Genomic DNA, 13,754 nt, shown 5'->3' with positions numbered 1-13,754 from the left:
CAGGCTCACTTAATAAAGATCATGGCCCAGGCTGACCCACATCCATTCTTCTAGAAAATTATTTGTGAGCAGGGGACTCTGGAGCTGGCCAGCCCTTAACTGCAAGAAGCTGAAGAGCAGTGTCTTAAGATGTTCATATTGTCCACACAATTTCCCATGAATAGAAGTAAAACACAAGAAATAGCCATGTCTAATAACTAAGTAGCTCTCCATTGCCCAATCCACTCTTAGTAACCTGGAAACAAAAAATAAATAAAAATGTAACTAGGTTTTCAAAGCACTGAGATCTATAGGTTTTCAGAATGAAGTTTACCTTGTAATCTTCTGCTTTTAAATAAGGTTCTGGAGGCAAACAGGGAATCCTGAGAATCGGTGGGCGTGCAATGTAACAAGTAGTACTCCAGATGGCGCCAAAGAATAAATAGGCAGGTCTCTATGATAACTACAGAAGAGAGCTCAGACTAAAGGAAAACAATCTCATCAAACCAGCTGCTGAGGAGGGGAAAAAAGGAGAGACCGTACCACTTAGTGACATACGCACTGCCTCAGTCTAACCGACAGGGGTAAGGGTCTGTTTCCCTAGAAAGCAGCAAGACGTGTTGAGAGGAATGAGGTGGGGCCTGGGGGAGGGGGGAGGGGGGCGCGTGTGCTGTGCCAGCACAGTCTCCAGTGTCCTTGCTTCCTATTCAGACACAGAGTGACTGTACACATTATCAGGATTACTAGCTACTCTAAAAGGTAAGGAAAAATTTTAATTTGGAAATATACCGGGCATTTACTGGAAAAAATCAACAATAATTATGTCCTTTTCTATATGGCTTTGATGCCCAAAAAATGTGAGAATCAGTAAACAGTCTCTACATTTAAAGAATCTTTTAAAGGTCACCATTCCAGTTCCCACTGTGACTTCATTAAGGATACAAGAACAAAGGGAAAGTAGTTTGGCTCGATTGTTGATCAACTTCACCAAACGCCGTCTTGCTAGGACATATTTCTGGGCAGTGGAGATTTTCTCAACACCAACAGGCATCACAGACTGACACAACTGAGAACCAGAAACAAACACAGTATTAGTGATGATGTGAACTGTAACCAAAACTTCATGGAATTCTATACAGAGGGTCACTTGCGATAAGCACTGTGAAAAACGTTTGAAGAAGTTTAAATGTCCTTGCAGACAAGAGCTATTATCTAAGCTAGTTAGGAAGCTAGTAACTTTATAGAAAAACAGCGAGCCAAACCAATTAAATTCACAAATGAAGATTCACGTGCTGCTTTCTGGAAAAGGTCTCATCCCTGAAACAGACATTTCCAATCTGCTGATGGGCCGACCAACCCTCAACTTCCCATCAAGGTAAAACGAGATGAAACAGTAGGTTTTTCAAGCAGTAGGTTTAACACTGTCATGGAGAAGTTCTTTGACAGCTGTCACGTATCTTCTGAAGAAAACGTACAGTGGATTTCTACAGCAGATAGAAAAATATGCTCATTGGCCAGAAACTCCCTTCATCACACCTCTATTTGGCATAAGCACAGAGATGCGATTTACAACCCAGACGCTGGGTTTGGCAGACGGGCTAGGAGGGCGCCACACGCTTCACTGGGAGGCTGCGGGCCCCCTGCGAGGACCGGCACGGCCCATGAGCTGCAATAGGAGGAGGAGGGGCTGTCGGCTGTAAGCCACCCGGTTCCAGGGCTCGCCTGAACCCCACCAATAACTCCTGCCTCGGTACGTGCTAGCTGGGTGGCTTCGGGTAAGTTATTCAAACTTCCAGTGCCTCCATTTCCTCATCTGAGAAAAAAAAGCTCATGTGTTGAGCCAGAACTTGTAGCTCAGGGCCTGGCACATGGTAAACACTCACTCAGTGTTCCCTCTGATCATCAGAAGAGTGGCAAGAAGGGGCGGGCTTGACTACTCTGAAGAGTGACACCGAGTTTTCAGGGGAGTTGGTGCAAACCAGGAATGGCAAATCGGTTCAACACCGAGGCTGCCAAAGGACACCAAGAAGCTCCAGCACCGGGCAAGAGATACCGTGTAGTCCGGCTACTGAGGGAGCAAGCCCGGCAACTCAGCATCTTTAGCTGCAATAAACGTCAGCGAGTGATTCTGGCTCATTGAGAGCAGGCAGTCAAGTCTGATCCGCCATCCCGTTTGTCTGAAAAATTCACTCAACAGATACTGAAGATGCCGAAGGCACAGAGGCATCTTAAGGGATCACTTCTACTGAATAAGCATCTGCAATAGACACCCAAGTTTCTCAGCACAGACTTTAGAGTACAAATTACCAAAACCCTCCTTCAAAGGCCAGCTGCCGTTCTACCGGAGGGCAGGTGGTGTTCTTAAACAAGTGCAGCTTCACTGTATTTCAGTGACGTGTTACTCTGCTTATGAGGCGTGGTGCTAAGGTGAGGGGCTCTTCTTAAAGCCACACAGAGGAACCACTTCAAGCCCTTTCGTCTCCCTGCATACATCATCTTTGCTCACAAGTCTGACACCAGTATTCTGGTCCTTGTGAGGAAAAGCAAAGGCTTCTCAGAAATCTCCACAGCTCATGATGAGGTTCATACCTCTTTTATCTCATCAGGTGGAAGTTGCTCTACATTCTGAAGTTTGTTGACACTCCGTCGATGACTGTCGTAATAGCTGAAGAAGTCATTAGCACTCTGTTTCAGCAGGTAGACAATAATGCCCAAACCGGGCAGGCGCCAATATGGAATCACTGGAGCTTGAGTATCTAATAGAGTTGATAATAAAAAACGATGTTCCACTTATAAGAATTTGAATCGCTTCTCGGCCTTTTGGCTAAGATCAAGTGAAGAATTTGATATGAATCTCGAATGACCTGTTTTGGTTTTTTTATAATTATTATTTATTTATTGGGGGGGGGGGGGCAGAAAGGGACGGAGAGAGAGAATCCCAAGCAGACTCTGTGCTCTTGGTGCAGAACCCAACGCGGGGCTTGATTCCACAAATCATGGGATTATGACCCCAGCCAAAATCAAGATTTGGACATTTAACTGAATGAGTCACCCAGATGCCCCTCAAATCACCTGTTTTAAACAGGATATGCCAAGAATTGAAGGGCATGTAACCTATTATTAAAACCAACCCAAAATTTTTTCAATGGTTATTAATTTATTTTGAGAGAGAGAGAGAGAGAATGAGAGAGAAAGAGAGTTACCAAGTGAGGTAGGGGCAGAGAGAGAGAGAGGGAGAGAGAGAATCCTAAGCAGGCTCTGCGCTGTCAGTGCAGAGCCCAACGAGGGGCTTGAACCCATGAACTGTGAGATCATAACCTAAACCAAAGTCAAGAGTTGGATGCTTAACTGACTGAGCCACCCAGGGGCCCCAACCCAAAACCACTTTTAAATACTTCTGACAGTTCAGAGGAGGGGTTAGGAGCTACTATGATCAGATATGTGCATAAAGTTGAAGACCTGAAGAGAATAAGGAAATCTGGATGATGGGACACTGACAGAACTTTCCCTTTATTGGGGGGAAGACCTCTTTCAGAACCATTAATTACAAACCTTTGCATCCAGCTTCTCCCCCCGCCCCTGCCATGAACACACAGACGCAAGCCTCACACACAAGTCTGGAGTTTCCTGGCCCCAGGCAAATAATTCCTGCTTTACCCTATAGCTCTGGTTATGTGGATTCACTTCTGGTCTGCATCTTTCTGGTTGCTGAATTCCCAGCTCAAAGTCATTCTTCCCAAGAGAAGGAGAACACTAACTGAGATATTCAAATAATATAATGAAATCTAAACTTCAACAACTCTCTTAGCACCGTACGTCCTTTTGGGTAAGGAAACAAAATGATCTGCCTTTTACCTGACTAGCTTCTGATGAAGGTACAAAGGAACAATGGGATGTCGGGAAAGTCTTCTGCAAAGGGAAGAGCTGGCAAGACTGGCGCAAATGGAGCAACTTCCCCTTTGATTGAGGGATTTCTTGAGAAACACCTTAATAATTTCGAGTTCAATTCGGAGATAATCTTTGTTCAGTGGCTCTAACTGCCACCAATACTGCAGGGAGATGTGCATTGGCTTCCTTCTCCACTGTCTCCCTTAACTTTGCTTCTAAGTCACATTTCACAGGTCTTCGTGAAGAGTGGAAGCGAGAAAACAGTTCCTTGTCAGCGGATGTTGCCACCAACCAGGACATCCTGGACTCACATCAGTTGCCAGGTTTCCCTTTCTAGTCCTCAGTGAAGATGTGACAGTGTCTATGATACAGAGCCTTCTGCTGGTGAAATTAGGTACTCTGGGGCCCAGGAACGTCTGTATCATTATCTAGTCTGGCAGGAACACATCCAGAAAGAGAATGGTCCAATGCTGACAGTACTCTGGCACATATCAGGAGTTCTCACACGCTAACCTGCTCAAGTCTAGAAAGTATTAAGGTGTGCAGAAGCTACCAGACTTAGCTTCATGGGGGCTGCTCACAAAAGAGCTGACAATAGAAAGCAGATTCTGCAGGAAAGATCACAAGGTCCAGGGAGTAGAAGTGCTATAGGAAAGGGCCCTGGACCACAAGTAATAGTACATATACTAAATGATAGACAATAATGACAACAGCAATAATGAAAATAATAAAGAGCTAACATTTAGGCAGTGCTAAAGACCAGACACTGTTCTAAAGCATTTCACAGATATTAACACATTTAATCCTTACACTAAAAATTAGGAGCTTGTTATTACTCCCATTTTATAGATGAGGAAACTGAGGTACAGAGAAGGTTAAATAATTTTTCTGAAGTCATATGAATAGTCACTTAGAGAATTGGGATTCAAGTCTAGGCAGTTCATCATCGGTCTATATTCTTAACTGCTAAGGTTAAGCTACTTCTCTACAACTAAATGTTCTTGAACTTACTACATACCTACCCACGCCGTGTCTACAATTGGCAAAGGTATGTATGCTTATTAAATCTTTAAAAAGTCTGAGGAAAAATAAAAACCAATATATAAGCCTTCATAAAGTTCATCATTAAGTATTAAAGATCAAAGAATGATCCAGTATGGGAAAGATGTGCTCAAAGTGAGAAGAAGCTAAATGAAATTTTAATAATTACTAATGATACATTATTAGCATATGATTGTTTTCGGAGAATAAATGACAAAACTACAATTTCATTTAAAAATATTAAAAAAAATTTTTTTAATGTTTATTGTTTTTGAGAGAGAGAGAGAGAGAGAGCATAAGCTAGGGGGGAAACAGGGCAGGAGGGAGGGGAAGGGGGAGGGAGAGGGAGAGAGATTGAGGCAGAATCCCAAGCAGGCTCCATGCTGTCAGCAGAGAGCCTGATGCAGGGGTCAAACCCACGAACTGTGAGATCATGACCTGAGCCGAAGTTAGACGCTTAACCAACTGAGCCACCCAGGTGTCCATCACTTGAAAATGTTATGATCAGGTCAAGTTTGTATGAAAATGTGTGATTCAAGGGAGAAGAAAAGGGCCCCCCTGGTCACTTTATAATAGAGTTACACAAATAGAGTCAGGTCTTGGCACCAGTTACATGAGACAGTGGTTATATATTGTTAAACTAATATATTTTTCATAACATCATCCTATTAAGTATTTTAAGTGATTAAGTAATTTCCAGGGAAAATAAGATCTTGAAGGAGATAAAAATGTGACAAAATGATTTTCAGAAACCTCACACAAAGAGCTTCCGGAAATCAGAAGCAGTCCATTCCGTTACCGCCATTGAGATCAGAATGGGTTTTGGCTTCTGAGTGGCCCATGGGATAACCACTTCAATCAACCCTTAGCCCTCACATTCCAGATCTTGCCGACTGTGTCATTAGGAAATCATGGGCTATGTCAGCTCACTTAGCATCTACATTTTAATTTGCTATGGTACAGAAACCTGGAGCTATAATACAGGACCCAATTTAGACATGCATTCAGCTTAACATGATTTCACATCTAAACTGTTACATTTTCACATTTTTCACCCGACTAGCTTAATCACCAATCCTAGATCCTTTCTTTGGCGTCTCAGATACTATTCAAAACCACACTCTCCCCACAAGGCTCTTCTATTTAGAAATCTATCCTCAGAAAATCTTGAATTTCTCTGTCCTCTCCAGCTCTCTAGACTATCCACAAGACGAACAACGCCAACTCCTTACCGCTCCTTAAAGTCATTTACAAAATTTCCCACTAATGACACATAAAGAAAACACTGCATCTCACTGGAGCCGACTAGAGCCTGTCTTAATCACAGCAACTTAATACTCAAATACAGAAGGAAACGACTCGGCTCACCTTGCCGGGGTCCATCTCTATTAATGGTTTCTGACAGGCTCGGGGTGAAGAGGCACATAGCATGCTGAAAGGTGGGGGAGCTCTGTAACAGGAGTGACTGGCAATATTCCATGACATTGGCACAGATCTACAATGGAAGAGTAACAGTGACAAAAATGTTAGTTCCCCAAATGCCCAATATCAGGGAACTCCAGAGTTGAAGGAAAACAAAGCTAGTGATCAATCTGTAAAATTACAATAAAGCTGTAAATCAATCTGTAAAACCACTCACATCTGTTGTTTTCATCACGCTTCCAAAAAACACACAGCTGTTCAAGAACGGATACACAACGCTCACTCCTCTTACCTGCTGCATGGCCAGTTCAAGCTCATCTTTCTTGCTCACTCTATCTCCCTCCACATTATCATCTTGAAATTTAAACTGACGCAGTCTGTCAGAGCCCCCAAAGCGGCTCAGGAGTCCTAAGCACTGGCGCTAAGAAAGAGAAAGATACTTTGTTCAGAGCCAATCCGGTACACGTGTAAAATCAGCTACCCCTCTTTGAGGGATACAAAAAAGAAGAACTCACTGGGGAGTGGAATCACTCTCTAAAGCATCTGATTTCTTACCTCCAACTGAGGCACTGAAGTTAGCACTATTAAAATTCACCTTTTTGCAAATGTATCTGCTTGGCAGTCAACTCATTAAAAGAACATCTTTTTTTTTTTTTTTTTTTAAGCAGTTAATCCCCATTACATTGTAAACATTAGAGAATATTCTGTATACACCAAATAATTCCTTGGTAGATACCGATTAAATAAACACAAGTTGATAAACAATGAGAAGCAAAATGAGATGGCAAACAGAAAGACAGTTTGTAACAAGCATGTCCATGATAATATTGTCTATGAATGCTCAAGTTTAAAGGCTATTTCTCCTTTAGCCGCCTCTGGGGACTTCGTAAAGGGGCTGAGAACACACAGGTACCCTTGGCAGATAAAATGAAGATGTCCTCTCCTTGAAATGTTGCTACTTTTCACCCGATAATACCATTTTTCCTAAGGTTCTTAGAGGGAAGGACAAGATTTTCAAAATTGGTAATACGCCTATCTAGTGATTGCAATCAGAGATGCGGGTTTCCATAGCAGGTACCTGACTTCTTGCTATGTGATCTACAACAAGTTACTTAACTTCCAGAAGCCTCAATGCTCACATTCTTAGGAAAATAGAGATTCCTACCTTACTTGTTGTCAGGATTACCTGAGACAAAGAATTGTATTTACAGTGCTTAGTCTATAGTGCTCTGCACATAATAAATGGACATTAAAAACATGCACTTTAAAAACTGGTGTCACACACACCTACATTCATATACAGACATACACAGATATATAGTAGCTTATGTAAACTGATGTTAGTTTACATAATAAGACTGGATAAGGCAAAACATATCGAAAAGGTTACAAGTTTATTTTGCCAAAACAGTTATATCTATTTTTAAGAGATCACCTGCCGTTTGCTACCCTTACAGACAAAACAAATGCACTAAAACATTTCTTTCACCTTATGAAAGACTCATCAAAAATGTCTTTTTCTCCCTACCAATGAAAAACATTAGACGACAAAAAAAAAGAAAGAAAGAAAGAAAGAAAGAAAGAAAGAAAGAAAGAAAGAAAGAAAGAAGGAAGGAAGGAGTATTTGGGCACTGCTGGTGAGAGTACCATCCTTTCTGGAGTGCTGTTTGATAATGACTCAACATGTACTGTGTGTGCACCCTTGGACCCAGTGATACCAGTTATTGCTATCTAATCTCTAGTTCAAAAATTTGTACCCAAAAATGCTGATAGCGGCAGTTTTCTTTTGGAAACTTGAAAAAACAGTTCATGAAAAGAGGATTGGTTGGTTAAGAAAATTACTATATCAAAAACAATGAAATATAAATTCTAGTATATAAATATAATTACTCTGCAGCCAATCAAAGACGAAGATGTCCGGATCAAAGCAGGCCAGGAGGCTCCCAGAAAGACTGTGATAAATATCTAGTTGATAAGCTATCTAATATGCTTGAATATATTAAAGGAGATCACACAACTGGAAGAGAGCTTAGAAATAAACACATAAAAACCAAGCAAATAAAAAAAGAAATAATTATTCACTCTAGGGAAAACATAATGTTGTGCCCAAAAGTAACCTATCACCCATTCTTATATCAAATACTACATTTACATAATAATAACAGCATAACACTAAGTACTGATCTAATCAAATTCATAATTATATTGTGCTTCGGCAGTGGGTGGAGGGGTGTTGTGAGAAGTGTCCATACTGTATGGTGGAAGGAAAGGAAAAAAGGGATCTTAAGTTCTCACCCTTCTCAATGGAAAATCAATAGATGATTCCTAAAATTCAAAAATAAGCATATTTATTTAGAGATAATAGATTAAAAACCGTTGAGAGGGTTTGCCCAAACCCAGGAAACAGAACAGGGAGGATGGCTAAGAGGGCTGTTGTATTTTGTTGTCTTACAGTACTACTCTTTAAAGAAGTAAGAGTCAGTTACCTGGAATCTTCCAATATGTCCCTGTAGCTCCATTAGAGATCCTTCATTTGCATCAATATCAAGTTCACTTAATATACCTGATAAAATTTGGAATGCTTTTAAATACAGTTTTAAAGTCAACAAAATAAAAACATTTAAAAACCAGGAAGAACGATTCGAGTATTTTATATTCTTTATGTACAAGAAAAGACACAGACTTGCCACGAAGGAGTTCTGAGAAATACAACTTCACAAAGACTATAAGCACACCACTACATGTTCGCTCAAATGCAATCTAAATCTAGACTGAATTTGTGATTTCAAAAGGCACTTTTTAAAGTTTTTGAGATAAATCTACTTTTTATTTACAACCATAAAAGTTAAAAATGTTCTAAACTCAGAAGTAAATTACTCTCTCCTGCTGAAAGAGTTTAGGATATACACTAAAAATGAAACGTATTTTTTTCTTCTAGGTACTATATCATCTGATTTTTTTTTTCCTTTTCCCCTTAGGCAAAGTAGAGTTTGCACGTATACACAAAAGTTCCCATTAAACTTCTGTTTAGACTTATTACAGAATTCTTAAATCAAGTTCATCAATCTTACAGTACCGGGACGAACACCCTTTACTTCCATCGAGTTCTCCAGGTAAACACGCAGCTCACTCACTCTGCTGGTTTCTTCCTTTCCTCCATGGCTGTACTCATGCTCATGACCCACCTGAACCCGTCCTAGCCACCCTTTGTTTTCACAGTCTCCTTAATTCAGTCCTTACCTCCAAGCATACGCTCTAGAGCGTGTAACCCAGAACCTTATCTTTTGCTCCTTATAGTAACAAGACCTCCTCTTTCTAGATTTCTCAGCCCACGACCTCACATGCTGGCTTGCTGTGCCGCACCTGTGCCTCATTACTCCACTAGATCCCATCCCTTCCCTTCTCCACCTCCTCTGGGAGTTTGCTCTGAGGATCACTTTTCCAGCTTATCCAAATCTACCCTGCCACAGAAGATTTTTCCTATTTGAAAACACGTTCAGGTCTCCCTTGTACTCCAAGAAATAAAACCCCCAAATAAGCGAAAATATGGTTAACACCAAATTCTTGAAATATTTTGTCCACGTTTGCTGCTTGTATTTTTAAACCCTCTTTCCCATCCTACCCCTTAAAGCTGGACCTTGTACCTAACACCACCATGAAATGTGGGCCTTTTCCTCTCTGTTCTCAAGTTTCCTGACTTCTGCAACATGTATTGCTATTCCCCAGTTCTTTTTTTCCAACTGCTGCCTCTCTTTAAAAGACTACTTGGGAGGCACCTGACTGGCTCAGTCAGTGGAAGATGCGACTCTTGATCTCAGCGTTGTAAGTTCAAGCCCCATGTTGGGTGTAGAGATTACTTAAAAACAGAATCTTAAAAAAAAAAAAAAAAAAAAAAAAAAGACTACCAATTCTGTTTGTGTAAGATGCTCTCAGTTTCTATAAGATGCTTCTAAGTGCCGAATGAGTACTCTGTGTACCATTTACATTGGTCTCAACTCCAAAACACTTTCCAGAATATTTGTGGGTCATAGAAAAAAAATTAACCTTTTGGTCAGTATTTGAGGAGGTATGACATAACTGGTATGAGGCTAGGCAATATGGGGGACACAGTTATAAATGGGCTTAAAATTTAATGTGAGAATTTAAGATAAAAAAATATATAGTAAAATTACAGGAGAATACAAAACAGTATGTCCTCAAAGGCTGAACTGTGCCGAGTGGGGTTGATAGGAGTGAAAACTGTTACAAGTTTGTCTGAAAATTTTGGGAGGGTGTTTGTCATTATCTTCAGAAGAAAAATTTTGAAGTGTTTTTATTTTCTGGCCAACGACTGCCAGGCATTTATCAAGCCTACCAGCTCAAATCTACAAAAATGCCTATATATACACACAGACACACATACACGGACATACATACACAGTTATTAAATGCAACACTGTTGGAAATTTTTTTTTTAAATTAATGATTTTTTTCTTTTTGAAACTTTATTATTTTTTTTTAATTTTTTTTTTTTTTTTAACGTCTATTTATTTTTTTGAGACAGAGAGAGACAGAGCATGAACGGGGAAGGGGCAGAGAGAGAGGGAGACACAGAACCTGAAACAGTCTCCAGGCTCTGAGCGGTCAGCACAGAGCCCGATGCGGGGCTCGAACTCACAGACTGTGAGATCATGACCTGAGCCAAAGTCGGACGCTCAACCGACTGAGCCACCCAGGCGCCCCAAGTTGGAAATTTTTTAAAAAGCTTGGAAACAGTAAACATGTTACAGGTGTCTGGTTAAAGAACAAAGACCTGGTTAACTCTCGCAACTGGAAAATGATACCCAATTTAAAAGAATGAGGCAGGAGCTCTATGTGATGAGGGAAAAGATCTCCAAGACAAACTGGGAAAAAGAAGTTACTTACGTAGCAGTGCGTATCATCTGATTTCACTTGTGTAGGGAGGGGACAATTTGACGCCATATGCAGAGAAACTTCTCAAAAAAACAAGCTAAGTTGATACCTAATTCCTTTTAGAGAACGAGAACTGCTGGTCGCTGTTCCCTAAACCACTTTAGAGAGCCGCTGCACCACTTGTACTTTCCTTTTGTTGGAATTTATCACGAGCCGGTGAAACTGCTGGGGCACCTGGGTGGCTCAGGTGGTCGGTCATCCAACTCCTGATTTCAACTCGGGTCGTGATCTCGTGGTCATGCAATCAAGTCCTGCTTCGGGCTCTGTGCTAACTGGAAGGAGCCTGTTCGGGATTCTCTCTCTCCCTCTCTCTCTGCCCCTCTCTGCGTGTACTTGCTCCCTCCCTCTCTCACTCTCAATAAACAAACAAAAAAACATTAATAAGATAAAATAAAGTGCTTTTCTTAATACAATCTTAATATGATGACAGGGTCAAATGATGCTATTAGCAAAATATAGAAAATTTAGGCATTTAAAAAAGTTACTGACCGAAGACTTCATGAATAAAACCACCTTGTCAGAGAGGATTTGATAAAAGGTAAATTCTCTTGATACCTAACTCAGCACTTCTAGGCTAAGATGGCGGAATGAAGGAGCATCATAGAAATGTCTCTCCTGTCATCAACCTACAAAATGAACAAAATTCAGCACAAGGGGGTGGGGGAAGAATTATGCCATAAATAGTGAAAAATGGTGATGGCAAAGAAAAAAAACTAGAGAAAATTCTGAAGTAAGCGGCACGATTCAGCCCATGGCCCTCATTCCACTCCTCAGGAGCAATGTCAAAAAAAAAAGAAGATTAAACCAAAAACATTTGCAAATTCTCACGGACACTCCTCAATTTGCAGAGAAGCCTTTTACAGTACTTAGGTAAGGCCCCGGGGAAACCAAGGGGAAAACGGTTAGGAGAACCACTACCAAGCACCGTGGGACCTCAGCAGAGGCAGAAGGATGGCCTGACCTGGTATCACTGAAAGACACTGGCGTGAGCGGGGAATGAGCACGACAAGCGCACGGCCCTGGGACACACCGTGACTGGGCAGAGTGCAAGCTGGGCTCTCCTCAGAATAAGCACAGGCCTAAGTGCTTCCACAGGCACTGCACTCTGCCCAGCCAAACCCGCTCCCTCTCCCAATACCACAGGCTCAAACACTGACACCCCTCAGAGAGGAAAACGTATCGGTGGTGGGGTAGAATCCTGGGCTGGCCTCAGCCTTCTCCATAGCAACATAAAGTGGAGATAGTGTGGCCTACTAGTTAACTGCACAGGCTCAGAAGCCATATTGGCCGGGAAACTACACCAGCAGTATTATCTATGTGACTTTGGACAGGGTAACCTCTCTGTGCCTCAGTTTTCTCACCTGTAAAATGTGGAAAACAGTTCTACCTCATAAGACCCTTGTGAGAATTAAATAAATATGATAAGTGTTTAAAGAAATAGTACTTGGCACATTATGCTTCATAAATGCAAGCTGTTATCATTAATATTATAAGTTCTGAGGGAAAGAATCATAATCAGCCATGCCATCTTTCACGAAAAGAGGCAACCTGTATTTTTTTTAAATTTTTTTTAATGTTTATTTATTTTTGAGAGAGAGAGAGACAGAGACAGAGCATGAGCGAGGGAGGGACAGAGAGAGAGGGAGACACAGAATCAGAAGCAGGCTCCAGGCTCTGAACTGTCAGCACAGAGCCTGATGTGGGGCTCGAACCCACGAGCTGTGAAATCATGACCTGAGCTGAAGTCAGACACTTAACCAACTGAGCCACTCAGGTGCCTCCCCTTTATTTAAAAAAATTTTTTTAATGTTTATTTATTTTTGAGAGAGAGACAGAGCATCAATGGGGGGGGGGGGGGGGGGAGGCAGAGAGAGGGAGAAAAAGAGGCAACTTTTATCTTTAAAAAAAATTTTTTTTAATATTTATTTTTGAGAGAGAGAGAGCGGCGAGAGAACGAGCGAGCATGAGTGAGGGAGGGGCAGAGAGAGAGGGAGACACAGAATCTGAAGCAGGCTCCAGGCTCTGAGCTGTCCAGAGCCTGACATGGGGCTCAAACCCATGAGCTGTGAAATCATGACCTGAGCTGAAGTCGGAGACTTAACAAACTGAGCCACCCAGGTGTTTCCCCTTTTTTTAAAAAATTTTAATGTTTATTTATTTTTGAGAGAGAGAGAGACAGAGTATGAGCAGGGGAGGGGCAGAGAGAGAGGGAGAAAAAGAGGCAACCTTTAGATGCTGATAAACATTAGAAAATTCAGGGACTATAATATACTTTTTCTTGGGGAAAAGGACCTCAATACAAATTAAAAATACCAAGAGATAAATCGAAAGAAAGAACTAAGAACAGTGAAGCTGTGGGGAAAAAAAAACAATGGTGTGTTTCAGTGAATGCATGTAAATATACAAGTAAAACTGAACAGCTGAAGGTTTCACGGGTACAGGTCTGAATGTAAATAAAACCGGACAAAGTA

At 41.3% G+C, this 13,754-nt stretch overlaps 1 protein-coding gene and 1 pseudogene across 2 annotated transcripts in view; one reads left to right on the top strand and one right to left on the bottom strand.

The window, feature by feature from the left end:
- Window positions 1–13,754, bottom strand: part of NUP205 (nucleoporin 205) — an 86,787-nt gene that overhangs the window by 2,507 nt on the left and 70,526 nt on the right. For both annotated transcript variants that reach the window (XR_006298602.1, XM_043589633.1), the window contains exons 36-41: window positions 8,817–8,893; window positions 6,623–6,751; window positions 6,277–6,403; window positions 2,569–2,735; window positions 922–1,045; window positions 314–442 (exon numbers count right to left, since the gene is read on the bottom strand). Coding sequence is in view for 1 of the 2 variants with exons in the window: in XM_043589633.1 (XP_043445568.1) it covers window positions 314–442; window positions 922–1,045; window positions 2,569–2,735; window positions 6,277–6,403; window positions 6,623–6,751; window positions 8,817–8,893 (753 nt within the window). In the remaining variant the exon portion in view is untranslated. The remainder of the gene's footprint in view (window positions 1–313; window positions 443–921; window positions 1,046–2,568; window positions 2,736–6,276; window positions 6,404–6,622; window positions 6,752–8,816; window positions 8,894–13,754) is intronic.
- LOC122488878 lies at window positions 2,784–2,921 on the top strand (annotated as a pseudogene).

Source organism: Prionailurus bengalensis, chromosome A2 (assembly GCF_016509475.1).
Source record: "Prionailurus bengalensis isolate Pbe53 chromosome A2, Fcat_Pben_1.1_paternal_pri, whole genome shotgun sequence".
Lineage (NCBI taxonomy): Eukaryota > Metazoa > Chordata > Mammalia > Carnivora > Felidae > Prionailurus > Prionailurus bengalensis.
The sequence above is the reverse complement of the archived record's forward strand: the minus strand, read 5'-3'. Positions and strand labels throughout refer to the sequence as shown.